The sequence below is a fragment of the Talpa occidentalis genome, unplaced genomic scaffold (genome assembly GCF_014898055.3).
Source record: "Talpa occidentalis isolate TD23 unplaced genomic scaffold, MPIMG_talOcc4v2.1 talOcc4.15, whole genome shotgun sequence".
NCBI lineage: Eukaryota > Metazoa > Chordata > Mammalia > Eulipotyphla > Talpidae > Talpa > Talpa occidentalis.
Genome location: NW_023601543.1, coordinates 69,646,731 through 69,669,989, shown reverse-complemented (window position 1 = coordinate 69,669,989; position 23,259 = coordinate 69,646,731). Strand labels below are relative to the sequence as shown.

At 33.5% G+C, this 23,259-nt stretch overlaps 1 protein-coding gene across 1 annotated transcript in view; it reads right to left on the bottom strand.

Moving 5' to 3' along the window:
* DMD (dystrophin) overlaps positions 1 to 23,259 on the bottom strand; it is a 1,988,221-nt gene that overhangs the window by 1,121,675 nt on the left and 843,287 nt on the right. The window contains 5 exon segments of the mRNA XM_054695791.1: positions 1,399 to 1,536; positions 4,208 to 4,330; positions 17,543 to 17,713; positions 19,715 to 19,843; positions 20,484 to 20,663. Of these exon segments, the coding sequence (XP_054551766.1) occupies positions 1,399 to 1,536; positions 4,208 to 4,330; positions 17,543 to 17,713; positions 19,715 to 19,843; positions 20,484 to 20,663 (741 nt within the window).

Sequence of the window (23,259 nt, the reverse complement as noted above, 5' to 3'; positions counted from 1 at the left end):
CATCAATGAGAGTTGAGTCATGCCTTGTTCACGACACAACTCATACCTCTGCCAAGAGATTTTGTGGTCACAAAATCTGTAACTTGTTTCATTTCCTAAGCACAAGGTGATGCAAAATGTGTAAAGATTTTCAGAGACATCATATAGATTTCTTCACAGATATGTCAGATAACCATTAAACACTGTTGTTCAGTAGACACATATCATCATATGACCAGTGTAGATGCTTCTGAAAGTTTGGTCACAGTTGGAAGCGTGTGAATTACACAGCTTTCTGATTTTCTGAGCACATTATGGCTTGCTCTTGCACTCCCTCAAGGAAGAGGTCGTTTCCATTTACTATATTTATCAGCAGTTACCTTCAGAACACCTGCTGGCCAATTAGATTTTCCTTGTGGATTCCTTGCAGGCACAATATTGTGTAATTGCATTCTCAGCAGTGTTTATTTGGTTGTCTGACAATATAGGAAAAGGTTTTACACTCTTATTTGCATATAGAAAGCAGACTCCATCCACCTACTAGATGGATTCACCTACAAAGCTATATAGCCTAAAAGAGTGATTTACAATAAAAAAAAAAAAAAAAAAAGCTCGGCAATTAACAGTACTGGATTATTAGCCATGCATGCAAATAGTGAATACTGCAAAGCACATACAAAAAAAGTCATTTCATAAAACTCTTCACACGTCCAGTCTCATCTCAAAAACATGTTAGATATTACAGAAAATTGATATTCTAGTCTGCCCTCCCTACCCATATACAAATGAGTCACAAGAGTACTTGAAGCTGTACACTAACACTGGTTGAAATGAGAATACCGGTTATCTTTAAAGGGCATTAATATTTTTGAGGAATCCTATATAAACGAAATTAGATTCAGGTGGATGTTTAGTTAGTTGCAAAGAGTGACTCTTAAAGTCAAATTTAAATTGATTGGAAAAAATTAAGTATGGTTCCAGGCTTTACTAAGCAAATATTAGGTTAGAAAACAATTAATCCTTCTCTAAATAAAATCAATAAACTCTAGCAAACAGAAAGTCTAAAAGCTATAGGTTGGTTAATCTGGCAGTTAAACAGGTTTTTCAAATTATGTAATATATCTTATAAGAATGGACTAGATCAGAAAATTAAACTCATGAACACTATGAATGACGCATTGTAATGTCTTTTGACTATTGTGCAAAAAAAAAAATTAAGCCAAAACCCCCCGTAATTCTTAACCCATCTTTCAAAATCAAAACCACCACTCATGTTAAGTAAATCACACACATTAAATGGAAAAAATATGTATTTCTGGTGACTAAGATTCTTAAGCAGATTTTATTTATGCACAATATATTCTCCCCTACATATGAAAAAACCACAGGCAAGGTATATTATAATTTTAGCTCTAATACCTTGAGAGCATTATGTTTTGTCTGTAACAGCTGCTGTTTTATCTTTATTTCCTCTCGCTTTCTCTCATCTGTTATTCTTTGTTGTAAGTTGTCTCCTCTTTGCAACAATTCTTTTACAGTACCCTCATTGTCTTCACTCTGATTAAAAACAACAAGTTGAGTCTTCATTTGTTTTTTTAAAAAGCTGTACATCGTTAACAAAGATAACAAAACATGTTATTTAAACACACACAAAAAAATCCAATTTAAAACTTTCAGGGAATGTTATTATAAGATGCTATGCTCATGGTCTTTCTTTTATATGTTGCCTTCAGTTCATAAAAAGAATTAAGATCTCTTTCATCTAATTCAAAAGGACACAACTGATTTTGATTAGGACCTATGTAGGAAGAAGAGGGAATGAGGGAATCTATCTTTTTAGACTAGACGTTAATACTGTGAAATCATTCTTTTGCCTTTGTTTTTTAGTACATTTCCAGAAATTAAAAACCTTGGGGAAGTAAATTAACCTTGCCATTTATAATGTTAACTAATCCACATAGAAATATGGATGTGTAGTGTGAAACGGGAAAAAATATTAAAATTTTAACACATATCTAGGAGAAAATATTTGATTTTGAATGTATACTAATTTCTATCTAATCATTTTTAATTTATATTTGAAGGCTTAATTCCCAAGTTCAGAACAGATATTAACTAGGGTTTTAGTAAAAACTGATGTGCTAAGTTGTCAAATATTACATATTATTTTCTAAAAATAGTAGGTATGTGTGTTGTTTCTGTATAAATATAATTAAGTACATATTGAAAATGTGGATAAGGAAAATGCCTTTAAGATTTTTCAATGAGCATTTTGTTCTTTTAGACTCCAATGAAGTATTTTTATTTTATCCTTTGAAAAAAGAATTGTCTGGGGCCTCCCCGGTGGTGCAGCAGGCTGAGCACAGCACTGTGAAGCTGTCCGCAGACTCTGCAGCATGGGTTCGATTCCTGGCTGGCCAGGGAGATTCCCTCATGGCGTGTCAGACCTCTCCTGTCACACCCGCTGCTCCCCTCAGCAGTGCTTTTGGTCTGTCTGTTGTTCTGCTCCCCACTCTGTCTGGGATGAATCCTCTCACCCTCCCACACTCTGGCCTGTACCCCAGCTATTGTATAAATAAAAATTAAATCTTTAAAAAAATTATCTCTAAAAAAAAAAAAGAATTATCTCATTAAGTGCTGGTCTAAAAGTACCACGTGTGACCATGTTATTTTTCACATCTAGTTTCCTATCTTGCTTTCAGTTAAGTGTAAGAAAACTTTCTACCTGTGGTTCACTATGCAGTGGTAGCCCAGGTATTCTGATGAGCTAAGAAAAACAAATATTAGACACTTTTTTTTGAGTGATATATATCTGTATGGTATTAGATGTTACATATTTAAATCCATATTGCTTTTTAAACTTCAACATCCAACAGAGCAAACACTCAACATTTTAGACCGAATGAGATTTTTATCTGAGATGCGTTAGTTACTAAGCTAATGAAATATATATAGTATAATGTAACAAATATATTTTTAAGTTCTTTTAACAGTCTTATTTTACTGTCTTTTAAAAGCCTATACCATGTCCTGGTGACCAATAAATAAATAAATAAATAAACAAGCAAAACAAAACAAAACAAAACAAAAAACCCACTTTACTTTTTCCCCACATCAGGTGAGGCCTATAGGGCAGAGTCAGTGATGAGCCCAAGGGGTAGGAAGCACTTTTCACCTCGGTGCCCTCTGGTTTCTTCTTTGACATGAAGTAGAGGTAGTTGTAACTCAGCACCTTGGAAAGCCTCTTCTTGTCTTTCTTTCCATGAGCTGAGTTGGCAAGGCCACCAAACCCTATACCTGGGGAATTACTGATTCAGTCAGCTCCAGGAAGTCAGAACTGATGACAGTGAGAACTGAGATTGGTGGAAATAGTTCTGTCATTGCTACCCATGCCTATTATCTGATACTTATACATTGCCTTTTGATGTCATTTTCAAGCATTGTCTAAGAAGTCTGTAGCACTGTTACGTTTCTCTAGCATGATATATGTGATAGCTAGGAATGTCATATAGGTGGTGGCTGAGGAAGAGGGGAAAATAAATTGTGAAAAGGAGGTGGAGAGAGAATAAAAAAGTCAGTGACAAGAGATGTGAAGCAGAAATAATCAAGCCAGTGAAAAACGTAAAAGACATTTTGAAATTAATCAGGGTTGAAAGAGAATGTTATGAGTGTGGGAAAAGTCCACATGGTTATATTTCTTTACTCCCATGAAATAAGCAGCATGGATTTATACATATTTTAAACATATACTCCACCATAGTGTCAACATTTTGGTAAAAATAAATTTGTGGTCAATTTTAACAAACAATGTTTATAGTGTGGGTAAGTGTTTCCTGTCTGAAATAAAGATTATCCCAAATATGTGCGACACCAAACATCAGCCATCTGTGATAGTTGACATTCTTGTTAAATTTCTACTTTATTTTCTGATTTGAATTTTCCTCCTATTATGTTTCGTCCTGAGTTTGAATATAACACAGGTGAAAGCAAAATCACTAAGCTATTTATCAGAATCTATAAGTGCTCCAACATGACCATATTATAGCAATTTGGCATTCATAACAAAAGTTCAACAACAGTATTTTGAATATTTAATGAATCATTAGAATCACTAAATGTGCAAGGTAGACTGAGAGTTTAGTTGGAGACTTGAGTTATCTAATTTCTTTCAGAAAATTTATTCATTTTCAATCCTAGTTCATTCACACTGTTATCACAACCAATTTACCATATCTTTATTGAAGTCTTCCTCTTTCAGATTCACCCCCTTCTGAATTTCAGCCTCCAGTGGTTCAAGCAATTTTTGTATATCTGAGTTAAACTGCTCCAATTCCTTCAAAGGAATGGAGGCCTAAAAAAAAAGATAGTGCTAATTTAAATCAAAATTACTTTTTATTAGAAACATAAACCAAAAAAAATACATTTGTTCAACCTCCTATTGCTAAAATAATGACATGCATTATGTTTCCATATTATATTTTATGAAAGTTTTGAAATACAACTGGGAAAGTACCTAAGGATGCAAATAAAGACAAACATTTAACATCACCAGAGCTGAACACACAGACAAGATAGTGCAGTGCATCATTCTGTTTTTTCAACAAAAGTCAATTTCCATATATTTCACTAGGCTAATTGTTAACATTCTAAAGTTGAATTTGACCCCGTTTTAAATACCCTGATATAAACACCATTTGAGTAAATATGTCTTATCAGAAATTGTCTCATTCATCAAATAACACTAACCTCAGGTGGAAATGCAGAACTGTCTACTTAGTCTCAGAAAAACAACATGGCAATCTGCTCAGATATTTTAAATGACAATTTTAGCATGGAAAAACTGACAGGCATGCTCTCATAAGACAAACAATGCCATTAGCTTACTTTAGGAAAGCTTTCTTTAGTAGCACAAAAGCAATTCAAATGAAGGAACCCAGAATATTTCATAGCAAAGAAATGTGAATATGTTTTCCAACCTTGCAAGACATCATAGTTTAAATTTGAAATTCATAATGGATAAAATCTCATAAAAGTAAAATTCCTTTCTTGGTTTTCTGAAGAAACCACTTGCAGAGGAGTGAGAAATGAAAACACAATAAAACTAAAATATATACTCAAACGAGTAGGCAAGATTAAATAATTAAAGCTCAGTTAATTTTTTCTGTTGATCTTTACTACTTATTCAACTTCTTTGTTTTAAAAAACTAAAAATAATATTTCATACATGATAGCTTCTGAAAACTCTTAGTGGCATATAGAAATCATATTTTCCTATAGAACTAAACCTTTTCCAGTTGAAAAACCAACTTAGTAACAATACCCAGTGTCTTATGCCAGGATGACTGCATTCACCAAGTTTCACCCCACATTCTCTTTCCCATCATATTCCCAGTCATAGAGTAACTCCTTTATTTTTATTAGAAGGCATCTCCTAGAAAACAGTAAGGCTCAAATGTTCAGGGAAAAAGCAATATCTAAAGGCATTTAAGTCACTCATGAAGCAGTGAATAGCCAACTGCTATTCATAAAATATTCATAAAATGAGTCCACATGCAAAATGAATAAAAACTTTACTTCTAGATACTTCTGCACATATCAGAAGGGATTTCTGACTTGTTTTTAATAGTGGCTTATTTCCATTGGTAGTTTTTAAATCTGAATCATCATTTTTAATTTGAAATATCTTCAACAAATACAGAATAGTCATATTGTAAATACACTTAATGTTTCAACCTCTGTATTATCAACATACTTCTATACTTGCAAATTGCCTATTATTAAAGCATTATGAAAGTAAAAAATAAGCTTTTTTAAGATTTATTTTAAAAATTAATCTTTATAATTGTAACTACACTATACATTTGATGATATTTTATATTACTGAATAGCTATGCATATTTGCTAATATTTTTTAATATTTTATTTTATATAATTCTTACTAATAGTTAATATGACCAACTGTACCATTCTACACTACTTTGTGAATATGTAATAAAAATAGTTAAAATGACTTTTGAGTAATTGGATGTCAAAAATAGCATGTATGCATTTGTAGACAGATTTATCAGTTTTACTGCTACACTTGCTTCCTCTCTGGCTCATCCACTCTCAACATACTCAAAGATAGTCACTTTAAAGGTTCAGACTTGGACCTCCTTACCTCTTTATTGACACTCTTCACATAAATGACACTCTTCTGAAATTTAACTGACTTTCATAATATCTCCAAAATAGTCATCTCTAGCTGTGACCTCACTTGAATTTTGACCTAGATGTTCTATGGCTAACCAATTTCTTATTTGAAGTTTAACAATCCTAGAAATGAGCTCATTATCTTTCCTCCAAACTGCTTACAACACCAACTTCCTTAAACCTATTAATAGAAGGCTATTTTTCTCAGTCATCCAGGCTTAAAAATGACTCACATTATTTTTTAACACTTCATTCTATGTCTAATAAGTATTAAGTGATTTTCAATTCATTTACTGTAACCACTTTATTTTTTGGCATAAATAGTATCTTATGAAAAATAAATATTTTCCAAAACAAAAAAAAAATACTGAGAGAATTTCATTACATTTTTTGATCCACTTGATTTCTATTTCCAGAGATACCATCTCTCCTAGTCCTCACAAAGAACCTAAGGCAATAACCTCCTCACAGGCTATAACCTCCTTCCCACCTCACTGGTTCCATCTGTGCACTAGGATGATGTCAATATGTCCCCCACACATTGCTTTCATTATGACATTTCTCTGTTTAAAAAGTATAAGTAGACTAAAGTCCAAACTCTAGCATGATGGTCAAGGCTTTCTCTAATCTTGCCCCAAAGACCTTTCTAGACTTAATTTGATACCCCTAATATCAATTTCTCTTTCAAGTCTAATGATGAGCTCCTGTAATTGTCCCCTCAAGTCCTTCTGAATGCTTTCAGTCTTTTGGTGAGGAACTTAAGCTTGTGAATGAGGATGTCAAGGCTGAATCTGGTGCAATCATTTAGTAGCTGAAGGATCTCACAAGTGTTTTGTCCTCCTTGACCCTCAAATTAATTTGTAAAATGAGAATAGGAAAACAATCTCACAGGGTTGTTATGAGGATTGAATATATTATAATGGTGTGTGATATATCATAAATGCTCAGTGAATACTGGTTATTATTTTCCCTCAATAACTTACTCATCTATCTGATGTATGAAAAATGTTCACTAAATATTAGTTTTTATTGTTTCTCTTTAAAACTGTACCCACCCATTGGCTTAGCTCAAGACCTTTCTCTTTTGAAAACATATGGTCTAAAAGAATAAGATAAATGCTGTTGATAAGGCATTTTTATTTTACCAAGGCATTTGTCAAAATTATGAAATTCTAATGGTGAACATGGAGTAACTGAGATTCCAGTTCGGTAAAACTATATTGTTCTTAACAATGAAACTTGCTTCAGAGTTAATCTACATCAGTGGAGGGGGTGGACTGACAGCACTCCAAAAGGTATTGCACTTGCTGTTCCCTGTGCAATATTTTCATCACACACTATTTGCAGACACAAAAAGCATGCAAGAAACACACAGTGAGTGGGATGAGTTCTATGAACACCCCCATAAAGATGAGAATTCGTCTGCCATGTCCAACTTACAGGATTTCCTGACTAAGCGAATGATGACTAATCATGAGCTTTTGAATTTCAAGGAACTCTTGAATTTTAAATATCTGGGATTTTCAATACACAAATTCTATCGTATAAAAGTGAAGAGACCTGAATGGTCAGCATTTCATGTGTTGATATACACAGACGGCTGGCCAATGATAGTAACAGCACAATCCCTCCCGGTATAATAAATAATACAGCAGATTCAAACAGATTCTAGGAAACACTATTATGAAATGGTCACATAATTATTCAAGCAAGATAATGCAAACTTAGTTTTCATTAGTAGTATGTGTAGGGTCCAGACTCCCTGATCAAAGACCACTCTGCATTAGTTACCAAGTCATTATGCAGTTTGGGAATTTAAATTATTCTGAGTGGTTCCAAAGTAAATAAATAGATTCAATGGGAAAATATTACTTGGAGGCTGAATTTTAGTTTAATAAAGGAACAACTGATTAGTGTTACAATTCTTTTTTTTTTCTTTTGAAAGCACTGATATTACAGTAGTGAGGTTCTCATAGCTAAAACAGCAAGCAGATACTAGTTGATTATAATATTTGGGTATATTTTTAAAATAAGACATTTTTCACATGGATACTTCACTAAAATTTAACAACACACAATGAACTCTACTCTAAATTCAAAGGGTATTGTCTATCTATAGCACGGCAGCTAAACATAAATGTAATGCCAGTCATATTTATACTTTAAAATGGTCTATTTGTCATTAAAAAGTTAAAAAAATGGAACTAATAATGTTTTATTTAACTATTTCACCAATATATTTATGATAATATATTTAAGTATATTATCATATAAAACTGTAAGTATTAAATGATTAATAATTATTTTACAACATTTTCATATATTAAAACTTCAAACCACACCATATATTTTATACTTTCAGCACATCTTAATTTGGAATAGCCACATTTCAAATGTTTAATAGCCATTTGCGGTTTGTGGCTAACATATCTGACAGTACCCAATCAATGGTAACTGTTACAACCATGACATTGAAGAGAACTAATAGCTCATTATCAGTTTGAAATATGTCTTACTAACAGTCAAACTGTTGATATTTTATTTAGCCAATTATAGTGGATTTAGATATATTTTTTTAGTATCCATCTCATTCACTTGAATTGATACATTTTTGAGGGGGATTTTCAGGAAGCTGTCTGGAGATATAAAAATGTATGGGGATGTGTTCAATGTGTTATATTAGCAATTTCTAGTTCTCATTTTTGTGCAATTCTAGGTTGTATTGTATTTTCTCTTACCTATTTGGATATTATATTACTTGCTTTTCAAGGTTGTATGCTTTTCATCACCAAGATTTTAATCCTTGAATTTGGGAATGTACCTTACACAACTCTGTGTAATATCAGTAACTGTTTATTGTACAGAAAAGTGTTTATCAGTTATAATATTGGACTTAGAACACATATTAATGAAATTAAATAATGACCAATTTTATAATCCAAATAACCATAACTACTCAACCCAATTATTTTGGCATTGCTATTGGCACAATGAAATCAGCCACTTGAAATCCATGTGATTATTATACTTTGTTCAGACACAAGGAGTTGGGAAAATTTAATTGCTTCCTTATGGATTCACTGGTTCACCATTAGGTCATGACAGTTCTAATATGAAAGGCTCTTTTCTGACCAATTAAAGTTTTACATATCATTCCTTGGTTTTCATCATCTTTGTGATTTGGTATTCCTTCTTATGAAGTTTGTAAGAGATGCATAATAAGCAAACATCCATAATTTAACAGCTCACTCTTGAGCCACTGAAGTTTAAAACATATAAAAGATATGTCTTTTCAGTTCAGAATTATGAACAATTATTTAAAGAAGTTGAAAGCACTGGTGGACAAATCATCCTAATTATTACATAAATCGACTGACTTTGAGAAAATATATGACTACAGAAGAACTAGTATCACAATTAAATCACACAATGTTAGACAGTGCACACAACACAGGTTTTAGAATACATAGAAAATAATCAGACAAAAGTTCTATTACAGGAGATAGTATAAACCAAGCAAAGGTTGTGCACAATCTTTACTTACCTTTTCATTTTAAGAATTTTAGCATGACTGTGTAGTTATACAAAATACAAATAAAGTAAAACAGAGGGAAATTTAATAGTCAAACAGATAAACGGACACAAAAGAAAGAAGAGACAGAGAAACTGAGAAAGACAACACTTTGTTTTCCTTGATTTTTAATGTTATTTCAGATTGCTTAACAGCTATTAATTGTATGTTGCTTTATGATTTAAGGATTAATGAAATTTAAAGTTTTGTTAAAGTTTTTGCATCAAAGATGACTTATATAACAAGTTAACAACCATAGCAGGCTAATTAAAAAAAAAAACAAACAAAAATCAATTACAAATTGATTCATTGTAAATTGGAAGCATTCAAAATTACTCAGACACATTTTATCATTTTTAAAATGTAAGATTTCTTTTGGTTAAATATTACTTCCAACGTGCATAGATACACTAACATAATATTGACTGTGTTTACACAGACAGCAAGGTAAACATTTGTTAATATGGACTATGTGATCTTAGTAATCATAATAAATGGCCACTACATTCAAACTAAAGTAAAATCTAAATCGAAAATAAGTAATCCAAGTGCTACAGATTGGTTTAAAATTGCATCACATCAATTAGTCTCCTCTTTCCATTCTACAACCTTGAAAATTTATTTATAATTACAATATTAATATAGAAAAAATAAGATGAAAATTCATGGAACCCAAAAGTGAATAAAGTTTCAAGAACCAGTAACATCCTATAGTACAGAAAAAATACAAACTACTGATAGGATATGAAGAATTATTTCAAATCTAAATCTCTGTAGAGGAAAGAAAACTTACAAAGAGAAATTAGTGCAATAAAAAAGGTCTATCCGGAATAAAGAAAATGAGATAAAATGGTTTATAGATTTATTCATTCACTTACTTTTAACTTGTAAGAGTACATTCTTAGAAATAATAGCTTAAAAGGAAAAAGCTGACTTGGTTTATTCTAGGTAAATAATCGGTTTAGTCTTTGCTATTTTGAGGATGAAAATGTGAAAATAGGTAATATAAGGGAATTTGTGAGGGAAGATGTTACTCAGTAGAAGCATATTGGTTTTGAATTAATGAAATTTCATGATAATACTTTTCAGAATGGACACTAAATACACTGTTTGATTAAGATATACTGGTGGTTCAAGGGTCTGCCCACTGCCTACTTTTGGTTGAGTATAACTGGGGATATAATTCTATCTCATGATTACATTAGTAGAAAAAAGTGAAATATGAGAGGAAAGGACATAACTCTAAAATATATGGGGGACAAATTAAAAGCAAAACATAAATCTTTGAATATCATTTTTTTTTCATTTTTCTTTCTTTTCCCTTCCATTGTCCCTATCATTTGTGCTTTTGATTTTTTATGTTTGTTATTAATAGAGAGAAATGTACTGAAGTCACTGTGCTTAAGTAACACTGGGCACATTTATATTAACATACACCATACCGACAATAAATATCAGATGGCACAAATAGAAGAAATAAAATATACTGAGAGTTAGCATGTTGGAGTGGACCTAGCAATGGCCTGGGAACTAAGGTTTGTAGCCAGGCTGTCTTACAGTGAGAACATGGCTAAGCCATTGGCTTTCTCACAGTCTCCTATACATATTAGAAAGTCTCTGGACCAAAGAATAATTACTTTTGTATCTGCTGATTGATCAGAAGAATAATTTGTCTTTTCAAAGGATCACAATCAGAAATACACAATGACTTTCATCATTTTGAATGTTAGGCAAATAAGACCCAGTTGCTTGTAGCAAATGACCCTGGTTACCAAACTCAATATCTACTTTGAAAATATCGGAAATGATTACAAAAAGTATTTGTTACCAAAATTTCAACAGAATTAACCTTGTTATAGAAATAGCAAATTACAAATGTAAAAAAATGTTGATATAGAAATTGTGTTGCTAGGTTCATTTCCAATTTACTTCAGTGGAATAAAGTTGGCAGGTGTACTATATCATAATGGGGCTTAATCTGTTGCTACTACTTGAGGATTTTACCAATTATTATTACATACTGACTATTCTACAAATTATACTATATAGAGTTTTACCTAAACATTCAGCTATGATTTTTTATAATCTCTCCTGCTGAAAAGATTTATTTATGCTTTATTTAAAAGGATAATCCTATAACAAGAATTATTGTGCCAGTTATAGACCATGTTCTGTCAGAGTTGCTAAATAGAACATGATTAAAAAGTGGACTACAAATGGGGATAGAGAAATATGTTTGTATTGATAAAGCTGGTCAAAGAAATAGGTTTTAAATTATCAAATCCAAAATCTCTTAATTTGACATGCTAGGCCACATTTTAAAATGTATTATTTATTTTCCAATGAGGTTTGGGAGAGACAAAATATCTGTCTAAACTATTCTTAAAGTATACATTCATTTTCACATATAAAACTACTATTTAAGAGAGACCAGACTATATATAATGGGAAACTCACTGGCCTTCCATTGTCTTTGGCACAAAGAAGAATAACTTTTGCATCTGCTAACCTGATTAGAGGTCAAAAACTTGATACTTTATAATTATCACAGCAATAAAAGTCTGAATACTTATAATCATAACTTCCCAAATCTCATCTTATAATTACAATACATATATAGAGAGACCGAAATTGCAATGTGGATTTTAATGCAGATTTTAAGGCCTCTATGCAAATGAAAGAACATATAGCATGTGTCTGTGTGCACATATGTGTGTGTGTATGTGTGGACACACATATATATCCTATGGTACACAGTTCTTAAAAATAATTGAGGACAGAAAACAATTTTATATTTTGGTTAGTAACAATGCAGGGCCAATAACTTAACATTGTAGTTCTATAGAAAAGTGAGGTATTTCTAAACCTCTAGAGGAGAACACAATCTAAATAAATTTATATATGTTTCATTATATTTCATAACAGATAAGTAATCACCTATATTAACATGACATAGCTAAAATCTGTTTAATCAACCTTCTTTTGTTATTAGCATGGCAAACATATCTTGTACATACTTTATCCTTAAAACTCATATGCAGATTTTCACACTCAATCAGTCTGGAATCTTGAATCGTTTTTGAGTTTGTCACCTTTTTGGCCCTCATATTTAATAATTTAACTGTGGACTAGTTTTCAACGTCTCTGGACCAGTGGATCTCAATGTGTGGTCCCTACAACCTTAGCATCAATATCACCTGGCAACCTTTTAGAAATACAAATTCTCAGGCTCTACCCAAGGCCTACTGGGGTGGGGGGGTCGGAGGTAGGGGAAGTCAACAATCTTTAGTTATCAATTTCTCAAAGTATGTAAAGGTTTGAGAGTCACTGCTCCGGAGTTTCACTTCCTTTCTATTTACATAGATACCCTTTTATTTGAGATACTCACTCCTTCTCATACAGACTATTAAGATGGTTTCCCTACATCTTGTCATTCAGTTGTATTCTCTCACAACCACTGTTGGACTAATCTTTTGACAGTGTACAAAAAAAAAAAAAAACAAAACTCCTCATTGCCTAACAAACTATTAGTCCGGTATTAGTCTGGTTGGCATGACCTTGCACATTGTATTTAATAACTCTTTTCATTCTTATCATCCACAAGTAAGCTTTATGTTCTATGTTCAATATTCTATAAGCGAGCTGAACCTACTCTCCATTGAGCATATTGTACAAACTTGAATGTTTTCATGGGTTTATTTGGAATTGCTACTTCCTCTATGTTGCTAGAGTGGCTACGTAATTCACTCAGTCTATACTCACTCTCAGCCTAGTATCTATGAAAATGTCTTGCTCTGCCATTAAATATTAAGCTTCTTGAATCCATCACAACTTACCTAGTGATATAGGCACCACAGTACCAAATACTACAAGTTAGAATAACACATGCTTCTTGGTAAAAGCTAAGATCGCTCTCTCCCCAACCCTTTCTCCACTAATTCTTTAAGATCTTCCTCAAATACCATCCCTCCCAAATAGCTGACTCCCCTCTCAACTTGACTTCTCAGAGGATGAAGGGCAGAGTTGTCCTAAGCAACAGAACTAAGTAGTCTATTTTTGCTTCCAGTTTTCCTTTCTACGTTTCCCTGATTGTATAAAATCCTGCTGTGCCACCATGTTCAGAGATCCTAAAGCAAAAAGAGTTCACTGATTCCATCAACTTTACTAGGGTTCTAAAAAATATCTCTTTTTTATCTGTATAATGTTGACTCTCCTATTAAAACTTCCATATTCTCAAACTTATTTCATATAGATTAGGAAAGACTAAGCTTTCTGAAAACCACTGGATACTAACCTAAATGATATGGAAAGAAGAATTATTTCATGTATTTCAAGGGTCACATTTAGGGTAAGTAGTACTTAAATTGAGTATATGTAAGGCTGGTCCTTAAAAAGAAGATAGCAAAGACCTGTATTTTCTGTCACAGCCCATTTCAGAAGGGGCCAGAAAAAGAAATCAGCTGTTTTTCTTCTTCTTTTTCCCATAATTTCTGTCACAAGCCTCAAAATTTGGTCACTCAAGTCTAATATATAATATTTGAAATAACTGTTGAATATTAATGAGTTATTTTACAATTTCATATCTGTATAATAATTTATAGATTTTTAAGAACGTACATTTCTGATCTTAGGTTATTTGATCCTCACCATAATCTTGAGGTTAAAATTAGACAGACATCATCTTCTTACTTTTTCTATATGGAAATTAGGCACTAAGAGTTTCTATCCAAGGTCATATTCAAAGCAAGTTACGTGGCTCAACTTAGTAACTTACTCCTCTCATCATACTGTTCCTAATTGGTGGATAAAATTGTACTGCAGAGAGTCATCTCTGATGGACAAGTCTTCAGTAAGTCTAAACTGAGGATCCCAGTGCTCAAGATTTGCTTTCTAGATTTTCCACTTTCTTCTCATGGATAACCCTTGCAGGAGACACAGGAGTAACCAGTTTAATTTTATTCACCTAATAGTGAATCCATGCATTGTCAGTATAAATTGACAGGATATATTTTGCTCTACTCAATTCTTTCTAATTGGCCTGTAATAAAAGACCATCCTATAATTAGTTCTTATGCTAAATCTTTGCTCTACTCATATTCATTCCCCACCTATTTTCCTTTGTTTATCATATCACCATAGAGGTTCTCCCAGGTTGTTCTAAGTGGGACCTAGCCATAGACTCAGCCAAAGGAAGATTGTAACCCAACCTAATCTTACCCTACATAAGTCCTACTATCATAAGAACTTGACTTTGAGATCAAAAACCACCTCTGAGAATTTCATCACTTCCAATATTCCCCTATCCCATAATCAAATCCATATAAGAACATTAAGAAAGGTATTTAAAATCCCTTATTGCATCAACAAAAGATCACAGGATTATCAGGGACTAATCTAGTTAATTCGCCTTTTTTTAACTAGTGTAACACACACATTTCACAACGTAGTCTCTGGATATAATTTCTTCCTCCTGAACTTCATTACATAAAGGATAAAGATAAAAGGTCCCGGATCTTCTCACCAGTAACTCTACCTTTTTCCATTTTATATTTTTGCTTAAATAACAACCATTATGGAGGGGATGATAGTTTTCTTTTAAAAATAACTAATCTAGTTTAACTCTCTTAACCTACAACACCGAAATGGAATTGCAGAGAAATCACACGTTCTACCTAACACTGACAAAATTAGGGCCAGACTAGCTTTATATCCTTGGATAGTCTACACTCCCCAGCACAATGGACACTCAGCATCACTTGTTACGGAGTGTATAAATGAGTGAATTGCCAGGTATCTTTATCTCCATATCCTGAGCGCTCATGATGACAGAGCATAATTATCTCTTCAAACCCCCCATATGGGGCCACTATTATATCTAGTCTTCTTTATTAACTTAGATTAAAAGGAATACTTTGAAAAGTAAAAAAAAAAAAAGGTGATTGTCTTGTCAAATAATATACAATTGAAAATAGTGCCTAAAAACATCTTGTGCCTTTATTCAATAAAAAAATAAAGGAAGTGCATCAAGTGTACTGGCAAATTTGCATGGGATATAAAATGACAATTCTCAAACTTCCTCTTGGCCATGAGAAAGCTGTCAGCATCTATGGTGAAAGATGAATTCCACTTATTCTTCAAGATCTATGAGTCACAAACTTGTAATTTCTGTCAACTAACTACTGAAGGGATCTAGAGATAATACTATTTTCTCTTAAGTATTCTATAGCTTAGATAGAATATTATAATGACAGCAAGAATAAAATAGTAATGAAGTTCTAGCATCCACATTTTAGATGACTGAAATAACCTTTGGTTGTTTAGAGATTATATACACCAATGATCCTCAAACTAAAAATAATTGTTCATGTAAACAGCAAAGTAAATTATTAATACAGACAAGTGTACTCTGAAAATAAAAGTTCAGAGCCTTTTGGGTATTTTTCAGTTGAGAATGGTTTACTTAAATTTACATGTATGAGTGGAACTAACCACTTTACTAAAATGTAACAAAGATGAATCAATGAATTAAATTAAATTAATACCTTTTTTCCTTGGGAAGGTGAGTTTTGAAGAGTAAGTTTTTCAGGTGCATAACACATTTCAAATTCATATCACATATCCATATTTTATAAACTCCTTTAAATATGTACTATTATATATAATGGTGATACATCACAATGCCTTAGAAAATATAGCAATTGCAAATCATGCTATTATTGGGTGTCCATATTTATCAGGAAAATTTTTCAAATGTGCGGTCCTATTTTTCCAGGAATCAATACTTACCTGACTTATTACAGCATATTTTATCACAGATATTTTAATATTATCTTATTTAAGATTATTCTAGCAATTAACTTTATATATAAGTACACACATTTCTTTTACATACATTTTTTGATTTTAAAAGCATATCATATATATTGAAAATGTGTCAAACTACATTTTTATGAATTTGGTGGTAATTCCTTGCATTTTGACATCCCATCCCAAAATTGGAAATCTATAATACCGTATTGATATATTTTTGCAAGCCTCTCTTGGATAAGATTTTGTCTTCATTAAATATTACACAAATATAAAGGGCAATTAGCATGCAAAAGTCCCATATTCCCTGGTTCTTCATTAAATAAGGTAAAAAAAATAGGCATATAAAATTACAAAGGTTCAGATATATAATCTTTGCAATTATTCGTTGTCATGGCTTGAGCATTTCATTATAGCCTAATAGATTTGTCACAGTAAGTATCGGCCATTAGCAAGAGCAAGTTAAATACACACATACACACACATGCACAACCAATGAAGAGGTACAAACCACCTCAGATCATGCAGAAGTACAAGGCCTCATTTTGAATATTTGATCCATATTACACACAGGTTAAATTATACTTGGCAAAATGTGTCAGTAGTGCTTTCTTTAGAAGGAGGTCTTTTGTGCTCTTGTTGTTGTAGGCCTGCAGCATGCTATTTGTTACTTTGCTGTAGGTAAAGTACACCTGAAAGTGCACATGTAAACCAGTGTAGAATGCAGTTCTAAAATAGCTGTGCATGGAAAAAAAGACAGTGAGAGAGAGAGAGAGAGAGAGAGAGAGAGAGAGAGAGAGAAAGAGAGAAGGGGATAAGAGGATGGAAGATCTCGCATGAGATTCAGTGATAAAATTTCCTAAAATACATTTTGGCCTTCATTTTCCTTTTGAAAACCTTGCTGTGAGGGCCGCGCGCCCCTCTCAGAGAACAGCGCAACCTTCTCAAGAGATCATTTATCACTAGTTTCCACCTTGAAGCAGGTCTTCCTACCTTTCCAGTCTTAATTCTGTGAGAAATGGCTGCAAATCGATGGTTGAGCTCTGAGATTTTGGGTTCTACTACTTTCCTGCAGTGGTCTCCTCGGTTAGCCATCAAGTTTGCTGCTTGATCACGGGTGGAGTCCACCTTTGGGCGCATGTCATTCATTTCAGCCTTTAAACGCTATATTCCGTGAGCAAGAGACAGGGCTTGAAGTTAGTAATTATTGGAAGTTGAGAAAAAGAGAGAGAGAGAGAGGGAGGTTGAGAGAGAGAGAGAGACAGAGAGGGAGGGAGGGAGGGAGGGGGAGACAAAGAGAGGGAGGGGGAGGAGGAGCAGAGAGGGAGTGAGTGAGGGAGAGAGAATACAGAGGCATAAAAGGGAGGGAAAAAGTTAACTCCCATAAGACAGGCATACAGTGAGGATGCGTGTGACCTCGGGAAAACAGGTCATTGTCCTTAACTTGGAATCTATGTTTGTTTACTTAGTTTGTTGACTAAGGGATGGCCTAAGGCCAAGGGATATTTCCCTGACTTCTCTATGTTGCCTACAATAATCATACTTTTTACTTAGTCTTATATTATCTTTTTTACTGAAATTCATGGCCCTGGGAAAATTTTAATATGTGCTCAGGAGGAAAGGTAACTGAAGAACAATTTTTCATCCCTTTCTGGTTTGAGTTCCCTCTTTTTTTAATTTTTTAATCATTTTGGATGTCTAGGAAATAATTGATTTTCTAACAGATATGGGATTCTATGTCACAGAAGGATTGAGAAAGGTTCTGTCTGAGTCAAGGGGTGAGAGAGGCTAGAAATGAAATAACTTAGTTTGTATTATTCCAAAGGCCTGGAAGGAATTTCAACCTAAGATGACGTTCCTTGACTACCCATCAAAAGACAAGGGAGTGCAAAATAAGGTGAGCACGTTTTGGGGAAAACCAGAAATATATTTGCAGTTTTATGAAAAAAGAAATTTTAATCCCTAGCAGGTATCAATTGTATATAAAAATAGAAAAGAAAATGATGAATTAAATAGACAGAAACTACCAACTTTCAGTGTTCTTTAAATAGTTACCCACTAGTTACATAAAATTACTGAAAATTTCCAAAGGACTCGTTAAATGAGATTTGTAAAAGTTCAAATTTTGTATTGAATTGAGACATAATATAGCTTCAATAAGCTACATTTGCATATTATACCTCTCATACTCATTTATAGGAAACATTCTATTAAGTAAAATTAAGCTGTCTCTGAAGAAAGTCTTAGGACGCCCTGATAATTTTCAATACAGAAGGAGAGAACACAAAGCCAAGTTTACATACAGTTAAAAATGCAAAACTTGGTTTTCCATAAGGACAGTATCGTAACTAATTATCGCAAAAGTTCGGATCCTAGATAGACAAAATGGCAAGAGAATTACATTTCAGTTTTTTTTTACACAGAGAATTGTTGTGAATGACACTGGGAAAGTAATCATTGTGTTGGGAAAGTAATGGTGTGTGAGATACAAAAAATGTATTACCACTATAAAAATGGGCAGGGATTTAGAATACTAAAAAATCCTGGAACCCCCCTTTTTTCAGATTATAAATTGCCTGTAATTATCTGACAGGGAATATGGACAGATATCTAGATTACAGAACTCTTCAAAATCATTAACTTTCGATTTTTACTTTGTACTGATTAGTCTTTTTCCTGGTCTCTTATTTAAGTTTTCTAAATTCCTGCTATAAGTGAGACCATCTGGTATTTTTCTTTCTCTTTCTGACTTATTTCGCTGGGGGAGAGTGGGGAAAGGAAGAACTAGGGTCAAAATAAGGGGGGGATGCAATTTTATGGGGAATACAACCGTAATGAAAATGCATACATTGTGCAAAGATGAAAAATGATGTAAGAATTATATAAAATAAAATATTTTTTAAAAATAACTAATTAAAGGTAGAAAAAAATCATTATCTTTCATTAAAATTTAGAAAGTAGAGAGGGAAGGAAAGCATGAAAGAGGAGGGTAAGGAAGCACAGGTGGCAGGGAGGACAGAAAGAAGGGAGGAAGAGGGAGGAAGGGTGACAGGAAGAATTTTTTTCACTCTTATTAAGAAGTCCTTGGTAAATTTTAGGACAAAGATGACTGACATAATTGTTGTGCAGTTTGAAAATTACTTTTCATAATATTTTATTTGCTACCTTAAGCACGTCTTCCTTTTGCTGGGGTTTCTTTTTCTCAGATTCATCCAAAAGTGTATCAGCCTGAATGATCCAGTTTGTGATGTGATCCACATTCTGGTCAAATGTTTCCATGTGCTTCTGGTATTCCTTAATTTTACAGACATACCATGACATATTATTGGTTAGACAATATTATTTTTTTGACAAAGAGTTCTATTTATGATAAACCTATAACTTGATTTTTATATGTAAGCCTTAATATAATATGCATCAGAGAAATTAGCAGAATTATTATATTACTAGAATTATGATTTTTGGTCTTTATGTGATTACATAGGCTTTATAAAAAACTACCTATGATTCCAATTCACTAAGATCATAACTTTTCCCAAAGCATATGCAATACTTAAAATATATGAATATAGAAGATATTTTAGAACCAATACAAATTAGACATCAATAGCAAAAATGCTTAAAATTAATTCCCAAACTTAGACATCTTGAAAGAGAGAGATTTCAGACATTCTTAAAAGATTTGCCCTACTTTTTACAATTTAAAAATGAACTTTTAAAAGAGTATTTAAAATTTCAAATTCTTTTCCGGTGTAATCTCTATTTAGAGTATAGCACAAATGAAGAAAATACATTAAAATACAGTTACACATGAATTATGAGTCAGCATATATGTCGACTTGAAAATTTGTAAACACGAGTATTGTTCTGGATGTTTATGTAAAATCTTTCTCAAGATGAAGAGGGCTGAAAATTTTTCATTTGTTTCTCTTACCAACAAAAGGTTTAACCACTCTTCTGCCCGGGAAGTGACAGCAATCCAGTTACTATTGAGAAGGCTCAGTTTATCTTCCACCAAGGTCTCCTTCTTGCCCAAAACCACTTTCAAGGACTCTCCTAGGTCGGTGACACTCTTTAGGTGAACCTTCTGTTTCTCAATCTCTTTCTGAGTAGCCTGTGAAAAGGGCAGTATTTAAGATTCAAGTAATATATCGCACTCTTAAGAGTCAATGTTTTTGAAATGGCTGTGTGCATAGTGATAAGATTTTTCAAGAGCTTACACCTTCAAACCACATCTTTATGAATGACGAGAATCATACCTAGACACTATAGTTTCCTATTGAGTATATATAAACATATATTTATATGTAAACATGATTCATTTTATAGTTATGACTGCATATACTTAATAAACATACCATCCATTTGAATACATTTATATTAACTTAATTTGTAAATGCACTGGCTAAAGGAAGGTTTTATTTTATTTTTTTAAAGATTTATTTATTTACGCATACACTAACTGGGGTACAGGCCAGAGGTGTGGGGCATGAGAGGACTCACCAGAGACAGAGTGGGGAACAGAACAGGCAGATCTACTGAAATACACTGCTGAGGGGAGCAGCAGGTGATTCAGGAGAGGTCTGCTGCGCCATGTGGGTCACTTCCCTGGCTGGGGATCGAACTCGTGTTGCAGTGGCTGCAGATAGCTTCATAGTACTGAGACTTAACCCCTTATGCCACCAGGGAGGCCCCTAAAGGTAGGTTTTAGAAAGCCCATTTACAGATAAACAATTGCTTTCAGAAAATTAAGCGATCACTGTACTCTTGCAATCCTACAGCAGGAATTTTCAGGATTTTGGTGCCACAAAATCCATTCAGCAACTGGTGAATATTAAGGACACTTTTTCAACATAATGCTTTTAAAAGTATAAAAATCACTAGATTTTAAATGAAAACAATTATACTCACATACCATAGACAACATATCTTTTAAAATTTGTGACATAGTAATATATGTTTTCTTCCCTAACATGTATAACTAAGATGATCTATCAACAGATTGGTAACTATGGTAATTTCAAAGTAGTGACAAGTATAACTGGCATTTTGAAATATACATAATGACTAGAAGGTGACAGAAAACGATCTGTCATATCTACTGGTAGAAAAATAATAGGAACTGCTGGTACACAAGGATTTGTTGCTCACGTTCAAAATTGAAAAAAAAAAATTATGGTTACTTTCAGTTAGAGGTCAATGAAAGTAAAGAGATAATATTAAAATTCACAAAGACAGCGCCATCACTATCTAAGATATGACTTAAAAAACCTGAAATCAAGCAGTCAGTATTAGAAATTATGTAGAGCTGATGGAAAAAACTGATGCTATTACAAATGCTTTATGTCAGCTCTACCTACAGCCCTTTTTCTGCGACATATCACAGCTGAGCACATGGCCATGCTCAGCTGACCACCCCCCGCCACCCAGACCAGTCTTGTCAATGGACAGCTGCTGTCTCTCAGCTGGGAAGTATACCAGAGCCAAGCAGATCTTTTCTCACGAAGTTTAACCGAAGGGCATAGGAGGCGGTGACAACACATTTGGAAATGGAACCAATGTCCTCATGAAAGAAAGCCTAAGCCATAGTAATCAGACAGAATCACTGGGAAGCAGCTACATTAAGAAAGCAGAGGGAGCCCTCCTGCAGAGAGGCAAAGGAAGCAGAAGCATAGAGAGTAGAAGTGGTGGTCCAAGGAAGGAAGAGAGTGACGACCTCTGTGAGGTCAGCCTGTATCTCATTGCTTACTCCTATGTGCTCTCAAGGCGTGTTGTCTATATTTATTTTTTAAAGATTTATTTATTTATGCATATAAGAGCTGGGGTGCAGGCCAGAGGTTTGGGGGTGGGGGTGAAAAGATTCACTAGAGACAGAGTGGGGAGCAGAACAGGCAGATCTACTGAAATACACTGCTGAGGGGAGCAGCAGGTGAGTCAGGAGAGGTCTGCTTTGGCATCTGGGTTGCTCCTTCACAGGCCGGGGATTGAACTTGTGCTGCAGTGGCTGCGGATAGGTTCATAGTGCTGAGACTTAACCCCTTGAGCCACAAGGGAGGCCCCTGTCTATCTTCACAATATATCTAAGCAGTGGTGACTGTTTATCCTACACACCAGGTCCTGATCCATTCAGACCAAACGTGTGTGCATATTTGTAATTAGCCTTTGACATCAAATATGGAGAGAGAATAAATGAGGTAAAAAGATTGCAGAAAATGATTTCTATACATAAGATAATTGTAGTATCTTCAAATCTATGATATTCTTTTCTATCTGCTTTTCTTTTTCAATATACACATATCTGAAATTAATGCCAAATGAACTCATCAGCTATAATGCAAAGGGTTATTTGCAACACAGGTAACATCTACTGTAGCTGGGCAAGTTTAGCAATTCATAGAAGGAAGGAATTCATTTATCAGTCATAAATGCTACTGAACAACTACGAGCTGTGTCACTACAGTAGCACTGACATAGGTGATTCTACATAACGTCTTTTAGAAAACTATGAGAATTACCCCCTTAGGGCAGAAAAAGTCCCTCTCACTTGTGAGATTTTAGCCCTTTCACTTCTTTGTATAGTTCACAACCTTCCCAGCTATACCTGGCAGGTAGTGCTTTAGGCAGTGTGAAAAAAATGATAAATATCTTGACCTTATAAAACTTGTATCAGAGTATGAGTTTTTCAAAGATATGGAAATACATGCTAACGA